The following is a 17,237-nucleotide window of genomic DNA, read 5'->3' on the forward strand; positions in this document are numbered from 1 at the left end:
TTTCTGTTGAAATGGAGGCTTTGACATACTAATAAAACTGAGCACCTTAAAACTTCATGGTGAAAGGTGAGGTTCAGCTAATTTTAAAATAGTGCTATTCAGCTCTTAAAGCATGGCTGTGTCAGAAGTAAAAGGTAAATGTAATTATTTTAGAAGTTCATTAATTCTGGATGTAAGATTAATTTGTTCTGGTGCTCTTTCAGAATGATGATATTGAGACTGATATTAATAAACTGAAACCTAGACAGGAATTGGGAAGACCCATAGAAGAACTGAAAATATATGAGCAATTCTTCCCAGAACTTTCAGAAAACTTTCAGGTAAAGTGTACAATTCCCAAGGCATTACTTGTCATGACGGGTTGACTCTGGAATATACTTTGACATTCTTTTTTGGGTGGATAGTTCCCCTAGCCAAAAAATGAGTCTGCAGTTCTAGAGCTACATATGAAAGTGCTGTATAGTGAGTTACTTAGTTAAATGTCATAGGTTACTTTAATCTGACTGAGAAGGGGATTGTGGGTGGATATAAAGGAAAACTGTTTTCTGATGTCTGATTATTGCACACAGCGGAAAGTAAAATAGTAAGAAAGGACATGACATTTCTGACAAACATTGATTGTATTAGGTATTTCCTTAAATGTTGTGCACCTCTTTAAAGTAGTTGGTGAAAATATCTGGGGAATTGCATTGACTTGATAATTTGTTGTTGATGAACTACTTGTTTATTGCTTTGACGCTATCTTCTTGTGAAAGCTGAAATTTCGTTGCTATGTTTATGTAAGTTTAAAACTTAGTAACTGTTGTCTTTTAAATTACACTTATTTTGGATTATTGCAAAATGTACCTCAGGAACAATGAAGGAGAATGTGTCTAATAGAAATGAAACTTTAGGAACTCTGTACTTTTTTACAATGTCTTTATTTTTTTCCTTTTATTTTTTAAGGAATGTGACTTAGTTTCCAAGGAACCAAAGCCTTTTGTACCTGATGCAAATCTGTGTGGACCTATTGTTGTTCCTACAGCAGGAGAGGAGCACTCTGCTGAAGCAAACCAGTCAATGAAAGGAGTTGTTTTAAAGGAGAGCAATCCTTTATTGGCAGAGGAATACAATAGAAGGCCAGCCTTTCTGGAACTACCAAAGAAAGATAGTATCAAAGACAGTAGTTTACATCAGCAAAATGATCAAAGAAATCTGCTTCCATCATGCCAGTGTCTAAGCCAAGAAATTGTGAAGGGCTTGGACAGAATCAGTCTGCAGAGCAGTGCAAAAAATGACCAGTATTATTCTACAGGGAGTGTAATAAAGAAGGAAAGCAAAACTAGCCTTACCACACTTGCTTGTAGTAAACCTTGCGAACATGTTTCACCCTGTGGAAGCAGCCTCTTTGAAGGATCATCTGTCCAGCTGGGAAAACTCTGCTGCACTGGAGTGGATTCAGAGGAGGAGGATTCCAGATCTAGTTCATCAGGGGAACAAATTGTGCTTGAGGTTTCTGATGTATCACCAGTTCATGACTGTGATCTTTATATTGAAATGGTAAAAACCACAAAGTCTATTCCTGAATATTCAGAAGTGGCCTATCCAGATTATTTTGGCCATATTCCACCCCCATTTAAGGAGCCTATTCTGGAAAGGCCATATGGGGTGCAGAGGTGAGTTACCATACTCCTTTTTTTGTCGTTGTTTTCATTGCCTTGAGAAACAATCTTTAGGATGAGATTAACAGGCACATATACAATGTTTACTTTGGCATCTAAAACTGTTTTCAGTTGAAAAGCAGTCTGAAGGTAGGTGAGTAGGCATTGATCAATGCAGAGCCATAAACAAGAACACAGTCTGATTCTGTAATTGCTAATTCTGTAATTCAGTTTCTAAATACTGTTTAATTTATAGTCTCCCTTTCTGCCTTCCCACCGTCCCCCATCTAAATCTTGTAGTTTGCAAAAAAACCCAAAACACCACACAAAAACCCGCAACAAACAAACAAAAAACCCCACTTGAATACTCCCTTCAGGTCTTAGCAAAGATAGGAGAGTTAGTAGTTTAGAGATACTTCAGCTCTTCTCTTTGTGCTAACAAAGCTACCTTTCAGGAAAATGTAGTGGCAAAAATTAAAAAATTAATGCACTTAAGTGTTTGCTTTTTTAGTGTTTGCAGTATAAGAGATTTTAGAGGTAACAAATGCTGAGGATGCAGTTTGAATTCAGTCCTGCAGAATGACACACAGTAAATGCTGAATGAAAAATAAAACAAACCAATAAAAATGATCACGTCAGCACACCCATTTATTTCTTCACTGAGAGCTATTAGAAGATGATGAAGGGTGATGAGACTCTTAAGAATAATTGGCAGAGGTGGTATGAAGAGCTGGCTCATATGCATAGTAAGTTACTATAAAGACAAATGAGCATGTTAGCAGAACATGTAATAGTAACTATGAGACCTTCACTTGCTTAATTATTAGATTGAATGCTTTCAGCTTTATACTTTAACCGGTTTCATGAGAGTCTTCATATTTACATTTAGATATTAAAATGATTAAGAGATTAAGTGTCTTCAGGTTGTATAATTAAAATCCTTTAGCTGTTTCACATGTGTCATAAAAGTGATCTTTCTAGTGAAATGACCAGGTGTTGAAACACTAATGATGTAATGAATATACCGTTACTAGAAAGCACTGTTCAGTGTTGAAGGAAAATAATCTTCCCTACAAGCTTGTTTTTTAGATGCATTCAGCCAGTTTAGAAGGGAGATAGTCTTTAGTCAGAAATCTTGTAAGAACTGCATTTTAAGAAAATCTTGCAAATATTCATGGATGTTTTGGTAGTACTTAATAATTCTGAATTTTACCTGAGTAAAGTTGAGTGAAGTCAGATAAAATTTTTCATTCCAATGCTCATTCTTCTTAGATATAAAGCACTATATTAATTCTGACTTTTAATCAACAAAGCTACCTGTGTGGTTATACATAAAGCTGATTTCTAAACCATAAAGGTAATTCTAGAGTATATTTTATTTTAACTTTAAAATGTTTTATTTTTGTTGTATTTTCTATGTTGAAAGTAACTTTTTTAGGTCTTGTGTGAAACAAGAATGAATATCAGGTAAAGTTGCTAAACTTGTATCAAAAATCCTGCGTCACCTTTTTAAGGTACACTGTTCTAAGAATTCAGTTTTCTACAAATGACTCAGTCGTGTTAACTGCAATGTAACAAATTTCTGAGAAGGGAACCTGCTTAAAAAGGGCTTAATCTTTTTTGGAATTTATAGGAAGGTGGTGAAAATGAGTTTGGTAGGGGACATGGAAAAGCTTTTAACTCTTCTAAAAAGCTGTGTCCAAACTCTTCAGGTGTTCAGTGGGAGTTATGTTCTCCTTAATGTAAGCAGTTAGTTACTGCTTGTTAGCTAAGTCTTCTTTAGAAAACAAATAGTTGCCATAATCCATCCTTGTAATTTAAGAAAACGTTGTGGGGGCCTGAGGTGGGGAGTTAGGGTTTTCTTTTTAGTTTTGTTAGACAAGCGTGTGGGGTTTGGTGTGGGTTTTTTTTGTTTGGTGGGGGTTTTTTTGTTTTTTTTTTATTTTAGTCTTGCAATATGCTGGGAGATGCACTGGTTTTGAATTTGTGCTTTGGAGGGCTTTTGCTTTTTTGTTTATAACTAGTAACTTGCAATTTTCACCAAATGTCTCACCAAATTATTATTGCTTGGAAAAATGTCATTAAGAATACCTGAAGTGTTTTATATTATTCTACCTTTTAGGGAAGAAAATTATTATATAATTCAATACCTTATACATTTGGGTTTAAATTCCTACTTTTTTCCATTCCTTAAAATTTTAGGGTTTTTTTTGCTGTACACTTCAGTATTTTGTAATCACTTTATTTTCTAATTATCTGACACTTAGAAGTGATCATCACGTAAATCAAGATCCACAAAGGACTAACCTATAAACATAGAGCTCCACATCACCAGTGTTGTTGTTTTCAGGTTTTTTCCTTTAATAATCTTAAAATAGCTCCTCTTTTATCTTGATTTTTTTTTTTTTTTTTTTTTTTTTTGGAACATGAAGATGTCTGCTACTACTTTTCCTTTTCGTGTGCATCTTGAATACCATTTCTTCTTTCCTTTTGTCTACATTGGTTATTACTATGATCTTTGAATGCCTGATATTCAGTAATGGATTTTGTCTTGGCAAAACTGCTGTGATGATAGCAAGTATTGTGACCCTTTAGAGCTGAGGCATACTGAGATCTAAGGAGTTGTGTAAGATCAAGTGCAAGATCAAAAATCTGTGGTTCTGCCCTGAACTGAACCTGATCAGATAGATTGTGGTGACTCAGCTTCTTTACAATTTTGTCAGTACATTGGTCTTGCGACTTGTTTTCTTTACCAGTTAAATTTAATAAAAGGCACTAGAGTTGTGCACTTACCTTTTTCTAATCAGTTAACAGTATCTATTTTAATAAAATGGAGAATTTCCAGCCTGAACATGCTTTACTTCTCTGTTCCTGTATTGTTCATTGTTAATCTGCCTCCTTTTCTTCTTATTGCAGGCGCTGTGCAAGCTTTTCCACACAGCTCTGCCACTATATTTCATTCTTGAACTGCAACACATTCTTACTTTTCCAGACCAGGACCTAGATAACTGCCAGTTGTGCAATGGTTTTTATGATCTGGATAAACATACACCTGACATTTTGCTGACATCACCAAATTCATTCTTACTTGTTACCTAGTTGATAAATGAACCTAGATCTGCAGAGGTGAAAAGCTAGTGCACTAACTCACTGCATGACCTACTCTCTAAAATGCTTTAATTTTAGTTGTGGTAGGACTCATGTAAGTTACTAATGTTATCAAGTGCTGTCCTGGATTAAAGCATTAACATAAGTAATGTTTGAGTAATTCCTGCTTCTACTATAAAGTATGAAATGGTGCATTTTTCCCATAAGAGAAAACCCAGTGGGTTGTGTGCATGAAAACTCAGCTCCCTCACATAAAAATATTGGACTTGGTCAGCTGTGAATGCAGGTGTTAAAACTTAAGTACACTTACAGTTTGCCCACATAAGTGGGGATGAGGCTGAGGTCTCTCTGAAAATCTGTTCCACTGTCTTCATGTCAGCTTTGTTAGTTTTTCATTGTTGTATGAGGTAATTCCTCTTTTGTAATTGGAAACAGTATGGAACAACTTAAATGAGAGCTCTGCTTTTTATTTTAGGACAAAAATCTCTCAAGATATTGAAAGACTGATTCATCAAAATGACATTATAGACAGAGTTGTGTATGACCTTGATAATTTGAGGTAAGTTTTCACTGTTAGGAAAACAATATTCAGCGAATACGCTAAGCCTTTTCTACTTTTTCTGTGATATGATTTGTAAGACTTAAAGCAGTACTGTTATGACAGACTTCAATGAAAGCGTCATCTGGTGTAACAGTGTTTCTGCTATCCAGGCTGCATTTAGAGGAGGGTTCAAAATAATTTCTGAATTACCAAGTGAGGGCTAAAATAAACTTAATGAGTTTGGTTTGGTTAAGTTTGCTTTATTCATTTTTGTCCCTTTTCTTTTTCTACTCATAGTTGTTCAGTACCAGAGGAAGCAGATGTCTTGAAGTTTAATTCCAAATTTGAATCAGGAAACCTGCGCAAAGTTATTCAAATCAGAAAGTAAGATATTTCAACTTTTTCTTTTCACACATAAGACCTTTTATTTCTGCTTTTTAACAAAAACAAATCAATCTTTTTTTTTAATCTTTAGAAACGAGTATGATCTAATTCTGAACTCGGATATAAATAGCAATCATTATCATCAGTGGTTTTACTTTGAAGTTAGTGGAATGAAAACTGGCATTGGTTACCGGTTTAACATCATCAACTGTGAAAAGTCAAACAGTCAGTTTAACTATGGTAAGATACATTTCCCATATTTTGAGAAGAAATATGTAGAAAAATATCTGTACTAGACAGCTCAGCTCTTTCCTTCTCTCTGGCCCAGGATCAGTAGTATATTCATGTTGTCAGATCAGATTCTTTTTTAATAGTATTACTAGAAAATGTTTTGACAAGTTTCAGTTAAAATGAAAAAAAGTATCTTAAAATGTGGGCTGTCAGTTTTTTAAAATGAAGTTTTGTTGTAAGTGAGGCCAAAGCAGAAGAAATTTACTGGTGGCTGCAGCTAAAATTTGTCCTAAGACCATGGTGGGGGGAACAACACCAAAGCCTGTTGATCCACATAGGTGCAAGAAGAATGACAGCTGTTGTCATTAATCCCTCTCTGAATAGAGGTGTATTTTCAGATGTGAAAGTAAGCGGAGACATTCTCAAACAGTTTTGTGTTATTGATGGGAAGAGAGGCACATTATCTGAGAAGGAAGAGTAAGTCTCCTTTGAAATGCTGGGCTTCATAGGTGACCCTTGCAGTCTCCAGTGAGTCGTGTTTGCTGCTTGTACCTCATCCAAAAGCACTGGCTTACTGAATAGGCCTTTCTTCGACTTGTCGAGGGGGGAGTGGTGTGTCATTCAGCTTAAAACCATTTGTTTTGTTAGGGTTTTTTTTTTTCCTGCTGGATTTTCTGAAATTCATCCTGTAAGAAGGAGGAGAAGTTCCACACCACACCCCCCCAGACCCCCCCAGCTCAAACTCTTGGAACAGAGTATCATCATATTCTTCTTTGTTGTAATTGTACAATTCACATTGATAAAATCCAAGAGTACCAGCTAGTTTAACCAGTAATCAGATACTTTTAAATTATTTACTGATCTTCATCAGTTACCTTAGATCTTCATTCATATGTTGCATATACTTAACTGATAGTTATGTCTGTTTTTAAGTACGCTGACTGAATCAGTCAGTGGACTTGGCTAATTATCTAACTAGTTAATAATGTTCAATTAATATGTATTATTTTCTACTCTAACTTCATATTAAGTAGTCAACTTAAGTATAGTCTTTAAAAAATACAGACTTTAGCGTTACTGTTTAAAAAAAAAAAAAAATTTGTCCTGAAACATCAGTTATTTTCCAGCTATCCAGGTGAATGGATGATTATATCAATTTTTTGTATTCTCTTTGAAGCTTTTTTGCAATGGTGAGCTGGATGGAGTGGGACCAGACTTCTTGTAGATTACCATTCATGCTAACCACAGCTTTCATGTAACATTTCATTTTGGTCTTCAGTAGGTTTGATTCTTTTTTTTTTTTTTTCCTTTAATTTGTTATTTGCTGCAAATTAGGACGTAATAAGGGGAGAGGGGGAAGAATCTTTTGTCACCTTGTAAGAGTGTACAATACCCAGGCATTCATGAAAATACACTCTATGATAGTGAGTAAATGAGTATAGGTAGTTCGGAGATTCACGTATAAGTGCTGATGTGGTCTGTTACTGCAAAGATCTTGATGTGTAATGTTAAGAATTAAAGCGAGATGCATTTTGTCTTTAAGGTATGCAGCCCCTCATGTATTCTGTTCAAGAAGCATTAAATTCTCGACCATGTTGGACTCGTGTTGGGACAGACATTTGTTACTATAAGTAAGTACACCAATCAAACATACAGCAAATCTTACACTGAAGATTAGTATGAGGTACAATTTTTGAGAAGAAATGTTTGCTTCTGAGTTTGATAATTCTATTTTAGTAGTTCTGTTGTAAACAGAGTTTTCTTCCTGAGTTACTATGGGAGTAACAGAAGTGATTGAAATAGATAGGGTGTTATTTTGTTAGCATACTGCTAATATTTAAGCTGTTCATCTTTTATACTTTTGTAAGAAATTGCATACTGTTCTAGAGAACCTTTTAAGGGAATGTATATATGCAGACTTACTTGAAATCTTAATAGTGACTTCCAGTAATACTGATCATGTGGTGCTTGCGATTAGGCTCCTGTATTCTATGGTGCAATTATTGTAGAGCAATCCTGGAACACAGGATGAGATGGTACAGCATATCCATGCGTTGCCCGTCTCGGTCAGCAGTTGTTTGCTTCCTTTTGTTTGTTTTGTTTTGTTATTTGTTTACTGGCCTTTTCCCAATATGAATGAATGTGTATCACTGTTATAACAAAGTATTTTACAGATGGTGGGAACCAGTGGTTTTTAACCTGGATGTATGCAGAAGAGAAATACAATCACTGAAAATCTTCCTGACTCTTAGAATGTGTGTTCAGGAATAATCAATGATATGAAAAAAAATTATTCTAATGTGTTTATTACCTTCATTTTACGCTTAGGAATCACTTTTCAAGAAGTTCAATTGCTGCTGGAGGTCAGAAAGGAAAATCTTACTACACAATTACGTTCACAGTGACTTTCCAACATAAAGATGATGTTTGCTACTTTGCTTACCACTATCCATATACATACTCAACTTTAAAGGTAAGAAGATTATGATCTGTTACATAGATAAATATTTATACTTTTGGACAATGTGAAATGTAAGCATTCATGAGTGAATTCTTTTTATTTCTTTTTATGAAGTTCAAAATGCTCCTTAAAATGGAGAATTTTCATAAAATATTAGTGTTTAGACTGGTGAAGTCTGTAGGTTGTTCTAAAGAACAGTCCCTGGAAAAATAAAGTTGATACTTGCAGGCTAAATGGGTTTTCTGGGAATCATAATCCATAATTGAGAGGAAATGGTGCTAACTGGATTAAGTATTTGTGTTTTAGACAAATGACTCGTATCCTGCTCTTCTACGTATACCTCTTCATAACTGATCTATTCAAGTTACTATATCTAAAATAATTAGAGACCTTTTTAGGATAATGAATTGGCTGAAGAAGTGTTGTGAAGCTTTTAGTACTAAGCACAACTCTTGGCTAGAATCTCTGTTGGTTGTTTCTATCATAGCAATAAAAGTGAACTTGGGGACTCTGTGGCCAGTGTGTAACAGCATTGAATGAAGCTTTTTACTAAGCCCTACTTGCTCTTGGAAGAAGTACCTGTTAAGGGATGTTATAAGGAGCTACTGCCTCCAACAGCTCTGGGGCCTGGCAGTTCCTCCTGCCTGGCTGCTGGAACCCAGCAAAGGGACCCAGGGGGTCTCTGTCCCAGGCTGATGGACGTGGCTGCTGCTTTCCTGTTTGCTTGTAGGTTCAACCACTAGTGAGTCTGAGTGTGTATCCCAAAGAGAGAGAGAGACTCATGCACACACACTTGCACATCCCCTCTGGTTTTTAACAGGCTACACAGACTGGCACAGACAATGTGCTGCCTTCAGCAGCACCCATGTGTAACACTACTAGGACTTGCTTAAAAGATAACTGCAAACACCCAATTCCCTTTTGTCCTCTCTAGCTGGTAAGGATTGCTGTTCACTAGTAAAAATACACACCCATCCACTCTCTAGAATCACATGCACATTTGTGGATGACTGACATGGCCCATCCATGCCATACCCCTGCCTGGATGCTGACCTCTCTTACCTGCTGTGCAGGCCTCCAACTTGAAGGTTAGTCCCGCCTGATGCTCACTAGCAGACAGATGCGTGCACTTGCACGCTCGTCTCACAGGTACCCCACACTTGGAGTTCCCCCCAGATGCCAGCATGGACTCTGCCCACCTGATACCCCTGCCTTGGCCTGGGGCCTCATACTCACTGGGTAGCCCACCTCTAAGTTTGCCAGCAAATCGTACATGTACCCCACCATGCACACTAGCTTCAGGGAATATGCATATGCTTGCCCCCTGTCCCCGGCAGCTGGTACCAGGGACATGGGTTTGTAACCCATGTTACTACTCTAGGTGCTGGCACTGAGATACCCTCCCTTCCTTCACTCATCCTTATCATCCCACTAGCTGGTTTTGGGACACATGCTGTTCTTGCCCCAGTGACTGGACACCAAGACCCTTACCCACTCCAGTAGCTGGCACTGAGACCCCCTCTCGCTTCTGCTGCTGACACCACGGACCAAAGGGTGCCTACGCTGCCTACAGGTCCAGCTGCTGGCACCAAGTCCGCTCACTTCAATCCCAACAGTAGCTGGCACTTTGGACACAAAGTCTGTGGTGCCCACAGAGATGCCTGTGTGTGGCCTCTCCAACTACTTGCTGATGCTGAGACCCTTGCTCACTCCAGTTGCTGACCCCAAATGCACTCACACCTGTCTTGTTAGTTGCACCTAGTCCACACAGCATTTGCATGCATGGGCTAGAGAGTGAGGCTGCACAGAGAGATAGTGTTGTCTGAAAAGCGGATTTGTTTCCTGGTGTGCAACCACCCAATAATCACACACTAGGGAGACACATTATTTATTTCATATTTGTGCAAAGATGGGTGGTAGGTGGCAATTCCACAAAGCTAGCACACCACACCAAAGAAAAACAATGTATTTATTCTGTTACATGATTAGTAAAAATCTGCCTAAAATCACGTTCATTGGTTAGTAGTCACCATCTCATCTACTGACTAGTTATATTTAAATTAGCCTCGCTTGCTATGTAGATAGGCATGCATTTTCCTCACAGGTGGGGGGGGGGGGGGGGCAAGTTTTTCCAGCCTGGAACTGAGTTGGTGGTCACAATCTCCCCCTGCCACCTTTACCTTTCCCCCAGTTCATGCTTCTTGTCAATCATCCAGCCTTTGGCACCTTCCAGGGCAGGATATTTCTTTTTATCAGTTACTTTCTACATTTCTTAGGTCCAATTATCTTTCATGTTTCTTTTCTCTCTGATGGACCTTGAGTATTCTCGCCAAGTGGGCAATGCACACGAAACATCCTCAAAACATCAAGGCCTAATTGTTCCAGGGTGTCCTTACTCTATGAATGCCAAGTGTGTGTTTTTCTGATTACGGCCTTACTTGTTAATTTGATATATACAAAATACAGCTTGCACAAAATAGACTGTTCTAAGTCTCTGAGTTATTCTCCAACAATTCCCCCCTTTGAGACTTGTCTAAGGGTATTCCTTAGATGAGTCTCATTTCTGCATCAAGTTGCTTGCTGCCAAGCTACACCTACATGTGCATTGTAGAAGTACGTGTAAACACACAGAAGCTAACAAGATTACTATCAATAATGTCAACAATCTCTTGAGCCAAAAGCTTAAATCAGGGTACCGGGAAGTTAACCATCTCCAAATCTCTTCAGATCCTAAAGGTGTATCATCCTTCTGAATTTTGGGTAAGATCTTAGTTTGTTGCCAAATTTCATTCAAATCAGTAGCAATTCTTCCACTCTGATCTACGTATATACAGCAGCTGGTGTTAATTACCGTACGTACACCTCCTTGAGAAGCTAACAACATATCTGATGCCATCCTGTTCTGAATGGCTTTATTAGCAGCCTCGGACATCTCTTCTTGTAGAGCCTTAATGGCATCAGAAGTCTCATTCCCTATTTTCTCAATAAGGGTAGAAATTCAGTATTGCCTTCAAGTTCACTAACTTCTAAAGAAGGGAGGAACCATCTCGCAAATGAATGGAAGGCGGTAGGGCAATTGATTAATGGGTTGTGGCTTCTTCAATGTCTTTTCATGTATGTTCGTACCCATAATCCTGCCTTGATCTCATTTATTACTGTTACATTAGGAACAATTGCATCCAAAGTGCAAGTTCCTGACCGATTGGGAGGCGGGGCCTTTCGTGCTTTATTCCCACATAACCGATACCACCCACTACTTTTTGGAATATCCAATAGCCATCCTGCTGTTTCTTCCTTTGTAATTGTGTTGACCAATCACAATATGGGTAATGTACTACTGCAACATTACTAGATGACCTAGTCTTATTTGTTGTCACACATTTAACATCTAAAAGATTGGGATCCCCTATATCCCAAGTTTGAAGGTCAGTTTCATTCTTTCTTGTGAATTTTGGGTTTATCCACAGATTATTCCAGGACGTATTAAAAGGCATTAGTATTCCCACTAAGTGTACTCCCCTATCACTATATTCCAGAAAATGGGTCCATACCCAGCAACTTGTTTGATTAGCTGCTACTCAGCTTTTTCAGTCATTTTCAAATGAAGATTGTGATTCCAAGACTCAGAGCATCTTTCCTGGTTCCCTTTAATTGTCTGATTTGTGAAGATGAGAAAAAATAACCACCATATTTCTTTCATCGCTAGGCTTTAAAAAAGTAGTGTACCTGTTTAAAAACCATAAGAACAGTATTAATGTTATTCCTAAAAGACAATCCAAGAAAATTTTTCATTGTATACACTCTGAATGTAAAACTGATCTAATATGAATCCAAGTGTCTCTGCGTATTTTTAACTTCAAAGGTTGTATTTGTTCAACTTCCCATATCTTTGGAGGGGCCACCTTTATTCGGGTGTAATGAATCCAGGAATGAATTCCTTGAAGTTTCATAGCAGCACTTGTAGTCAGTAGCACAAGGTAAGGTCCCCTCCACTTTCCTGTCAATGGCTCCTCTTTCCAGGTCCGTAGATATACCTGATCTCCTGGCTTAAATGGATGTACAGGTGAATCCAAAGGCACAGGAGCTCTCAGTTGGACGTACCTGTGGAGAAAAGCAAGAACTCTTGCCATAGACAAGAGATAATCACTTAAAATTTGATCACCCTTAAGGTGCTTCTGGGTTTCTTTTCCTGTTACATTTATAGTGTAAGGTTTCCCATACAAAGTTTCAAATGAACTAATCCCTTCTCTAACTCTAAAAGTTATTCTAATTTTTATTAATGCTAGAGGTAAAACTTACATCCATTTCATCTGAGTTTCCTGACATAATTTTCCAATCTGTCTCTTTATTGTCTGATTCATCCTTTCTACTTTTTCACTGGACTGTGGTCTCCATGGAGTATGTAAATCCCACTTGATTTGTAAAAGCCTTGACACCTCTTGAACTATTTCTGCAAGAAAGTGAGGTCCTCGATCTGAAGAAAACCCTTCTGGTACCCCAGATCTTGGTATAATTTCCTTCAAAAAAATTTCTACCACTTCTTTTGCCTTACTGGTGTGACATGGGAAAGCTTCAGGCTATCCTGAAACAGTATGAACAATTACTAGCAAATACTTATATCCATTACAATTAGGTAATTCAGAAAAAGCAATTTGTTAATATTCCCCAGGCATAAAACTTCTTACCTCTCTGGGAGGGAGTCTTCTTTGGATCTTAGGGTTATTTTTGGCACAAATCTCACATCATTGTGTTAACACTTTTGGCAATCAGCATCATATTAATCCCTACAGCATATCTCTTCACTGTTACAGTTAAAGCCTGAGTCCCCATATGCGTACCCTTATGTGTTTGTTCCATTAGTTCCTTCATTATATGTGGAGTCACAACACATTGTCCAATTGTTGTTACCCACCATCCTTCGGCAGTCTTTATACACTCTAACAATTCAGCCAGCTTGTTTTCCTTTTCTGTATATTTGAGTGTCAGTTTTTAAAATTCTTTTTCGAACTAGAGTTGCCATTGTTGCTGATGGAGCAATTCTTTTTGAGCCTCATGTGCTTTTCAACTTCCTTTAATCACATCAGTTGGTCCAGATTGATGTGCTTTGCAGTGTATTACTTCTGTTTCTCTAGGTTTATAAACTGCTTCAAGAAGATTCATAATTTCTTTGCTGTATTTTACAGGGTTTTCTTGTGAAGGTAACTATCCTCTTTCTTTCCAGATTGCACCATAAACATATGTTACACCAAAGGCATATTTTGAATCAGTATATATATTAACTCGTTTTCCTTTGGATAATTCCAAGGTTCAAGTTAAAGCAATTAATTCAGCCCTTTGAGCAGATGTATTCACTGGCAGTGGTTTTGCTTCTATTTCTTCTTCTTAAGTAACAACAGCATATCCAGCCTTCTATTCTCCTCTCACAACGAAGCTACTTCCATCAGTTGAATAGCTCCTAGTCAGGATCCTGTAAAGGAGTATCCTTCAAGTCTGAACGACTAGAGTACACTTGTTCAATAGTTTGTAGACAATCATGTGCCAATCCCTCCTTATCATGTAGAGGTAATAATGATGCCGGATTCAGGGCACTGGACACTTTCAGTGCTATATCTTCCTGTTGGAGCAATATTGTGCAAGCACTCCCAGTGCCTCATGTCCCCTCTCATGTACATAAAGTTCAAAAGGTTGTGTTAAATTCGGAAGGCCTAAGGCAGGAGCACTCATAAGGGTGATTTTTATTTCATCAAATCCTGGTCTCTTAACAGCTTCATACAAAGGTTTAGCCATTAATCCAAAATTAGGTATCCACAGGTGACACCATCTGGCCATTCCCAGAAATCGCCCGAGTTCTCTATTGATGGGGGGGGGGTGGGGGGGGGGGGGAAGCGATTTGGCAAATCGCCTCTTTTCTCTCAACCACTAGTTTCCTTTCTCATTGGGATATTTCAGATCCAAGATAAATCACATTTTTCCGCATAATTTGTGCTTTCTTTTGTGACACTTTTTATCCTGCTAATCCTAGAAAGTTCAATAAATCAATAGTTGTCTCTTTGCATTCTTCAGCCACGTCTGCTCCCAACAAGATATCATCTACGTATTGTAGCAAGGTAGTGGGAGACTTTTTACCTTGCCATTGTTGCAGTTCTTTTGCCAATACGTTACCAAAAATTGTAGGACTATTTTTGAATCCTTGAGGAAGCACCGTCCAGCATAACTGCATTTTGCATCCCATTACAGGGCTCTCCCACTCAAAGGCAAACAGTTTCTGACTTTGTTCATCCAATGGAATGCAAAAGAAAGTGTCTTTTAAGTCCAACACTGTAACATAAACATTTGAATCAACTATCGTTGTTAACAGAGTGTGTTAGGTGCCACTGGATGTACATCAATCACTATTTGATTAATAGTTCTTAGATCTTGTACTAACCAATACTCCTGTGAATGTGACTTTTTAACAGGCAAGATCGAGGTATTACATTCAGACTGACACTCTCGCAACAGCCCATATTTTTAAAAATTATTAATTATAGGCTCTAGTCCAACCTGAGCTTCCAATTGCATGGGGTATTGTTTTTGTCTTACTGGCTTCGCTCCCGGTTTCAGTTCCACTTTCACCAGTTCTGCTGATTTGGCTCTTCCAGGTTTCTCAGTTGGCCAGACAAAAGAAATCACTGCATTCATGATTTCAGAGGGGGCTTCAATTTGTCCTTCCATATTTTCAACATTCTTTGTTTCTGACAATTCCTGTAACACATATACTTGTGCCTCCCAGGCGTTATTTTGCAGAATATATACTCAGACTTTATTCGGATCAAAAGTTATTTGTGCTCCCAATTTATTCAATAAATCCCTTCCCAATGTAGGGGACATTCTGGCATATACAAAAATTCATGTGTAATACTTTGTTTCCACTTTCACACTTAATTGGTTGAAAGAAAGGTCCGATTTCCCATTTTCCCGTGGCAGCAATCACTGACATAGAGAATTTACTCATAGGTCCTTTACAACTATTTAGTACAGAATATTGCTCCTGTATTGACTAGAAATTTAACTGTCTCATTCCCCAGCTTAACTGAAACCAGGAGTTCAGCTGGGGAAACTTAATTTCTCAACCCCTCGTCCCCATCAATCTGAATCTCCTGTACCATTTATAAACCGGTCTGCCTCCAGAATGGGTACAGATGCGGGTGTCCTATTAGTTAGTTGTTTCTTTGAACACTCTTTTTTCCAATGTCCCTTTTCCTTACAAATTGCACACTGATCTTTCCTTAAAGGGATTCTACTCCCTATATTTCCTCCTGCTTTCTGTCCTCTGTCATGCCCTTGTCCTCTCAGAAAACCTCTTCCCTGAAATGAGGTTTGCACTTGGGTGAATGCAGCCGCCAAAATTACAGCATTTTGCTTCTGATCTTTTAGTTTTTCCTTTCGTTTTTCTTTTTTTTCTAACTCTTCTCTGTTATTATACACCTTATGAGCAATCTCAATCAATTGAGATAGTAATTTCTGACATACCATCTACCTTTTGCAGCTTCCTTCTTATGTCTGCTGCTGACTGCCACACAAACAAGGTGGTAAATGTTACTTTGTTAGCCGCCTCCTTTGCATCTAAATCAGTCCATTTCTGAGCCGTTTTGCACAATCTTTCACAAAAAGCAGATGGGTCCTCATTTTTACCCTGTGCTACCTGATACAGCTTTGTGAGTTTTTTGGGTCTGGGGACTCCATGTTTCACTCTATATAGAATCAACTGTTGATACTGCTTAATCATTAGCCGTCCCGCTCCCAAATTAAGATTCTAGTCAGGTTCTTGTGTCAGCACAAAACGTTCTGGACCGTCTCTGTTATTCAATTTTGTATTTTCTTCCTAAGCTTTTTCCAACACCACTCTCTTTTCCTCAGGGAGAAGTAAAGTATTAAGTAACACCTGTATATCCTTCCAATCTGGGTTGTGATTCTCAATTATCATTTGAAATGCCCGATACATGTTTTCTGGATTTTTTTCGATATGATCCAGCAGACTCCTTCCAATTCATTAAATCTGAGGTTGAAAAAGGGACTTTCACATACACAGGCATTCCATCCGGCCCCGCCACCTGGCATAACAGAGCCTGAATCACAGGATTCTGCTGTGCCCAAGTTTTACCTGCAATAGGACTAAATCCCTAGCTTACTTCACTGCTTCTCTCCCTATTTTCAATTACACTGTCCTGGTCTCTTCCTGGGGAAACAATCAGTTGCACATCCTCTTCTTCACTGTCCACTTTCAAATACCTCTTCCCAATACTACAGGCAGAACAATAGCGAGGCAAGTTCTTTTTATCCTCTGTCAGCATCAAAACATTTGAATCCAATATCAACGATTTACACTTTTTTTCTTATTTTGTGATCATTTCTTAAAGAAAAAAAACAAATCCACATATGGGATCTCATCCCATTTATCCTGTCTTCTGCAAAATAACATGAGTTGCAAAATAGTATTATAATTCAAAGTCCCCATCCCTGGCCATTTTTCCCCATCATCCAGTTTATACATTGGCCACCATTGACTGAGGTATTCTTTTAATTTTCTCTTTGTTAGGAGATCCCCACCAAACTTATTCCAGTATTTCAGGATGCATCCTAATGGAGAGCAAAGGGGAGGTTCAGACTGTCCTGCCTGTCAGACTGTTCTAAATCTCTGAGTTATTTTCCAACAATAGCTAAAGGCAGACTGTAGGGATCAGGTGCATAAGTTTTGTATAGTCCCATAGGCCCCCGTTGAATATCCCACATCCTTGTGTTCCTCTTGTTTCTTCCTTGTTCCTCAGGTGGCCCTCTCCAAAGCTTTGCCTGTAGATTCTTAATGGCCTATCAGTTAGAGAATCAGTTAGAG

The 17,237-nt window shown here is 38.1% G+C and overlaps 1 protein-coding gene across 11 annotated transcripts in view; it reads left to right on the forward strand.

Moving 5' to 3' along the window:
* AGTPBP1 (ATP/GTP binding carboxypeptidase 1) overlaps positions 1 to 17,237 on the forward strand; it is a 77,518-nt gene that overhangs the window by 28,831 nt on the left and 31,450 nt on the right. For all 11 annotated transcript variants that reach the window (XR_005931602.1, XR_003921957.2, XR_003921958.2 and 8 more), the window contains exons 14-20: positions 204 to 320; positions 946 to 1,655; positions 5,224 to 5,307; positions 5,587 to 5,673; positions 5,765 to 5,913; positions 7,448 to 7,535; positions 8,233 to 8,377. Coding sequence is in view for 8 of the 11 variants with exons in the window: in XM_030004577.2 (XP_029860437.1) it covers positions 204 to 320; positions 946 to 1,655; positions 5,224 to 5,307; positions 5,587 to 5,673; positions 5,765 to 5,913; positions 7,448 to 7,535; positions 8,233 to 8,377 (1,380 nt within the window). In the remaining 3 variants the exon portion in view is untranslated. The remainder of the gene's footprint in view (positions 1 to 203; positions 321 to 945; positions 1,656 to 5,223; positions 5,308 to 5,586; positions 5,674 to 5,764; positions 5,914 to 7,447; positions 7,536 to 8,232; positions 8,378 to 17,237) is intronic.

This window comes from Aquila chrysaetos, chromosome Z, assembly GCF_900496995.4.
Source record: "Aquila chrysaetos chrysaetos chromosome Z, bAquChr1.4, whole genome shotgun sequence".
NCBI lineage: Eukaryota > Metazoa > Chordata > Aves > Accipitriformes > Accipitridae > Aquila > Aquila chrysaetos.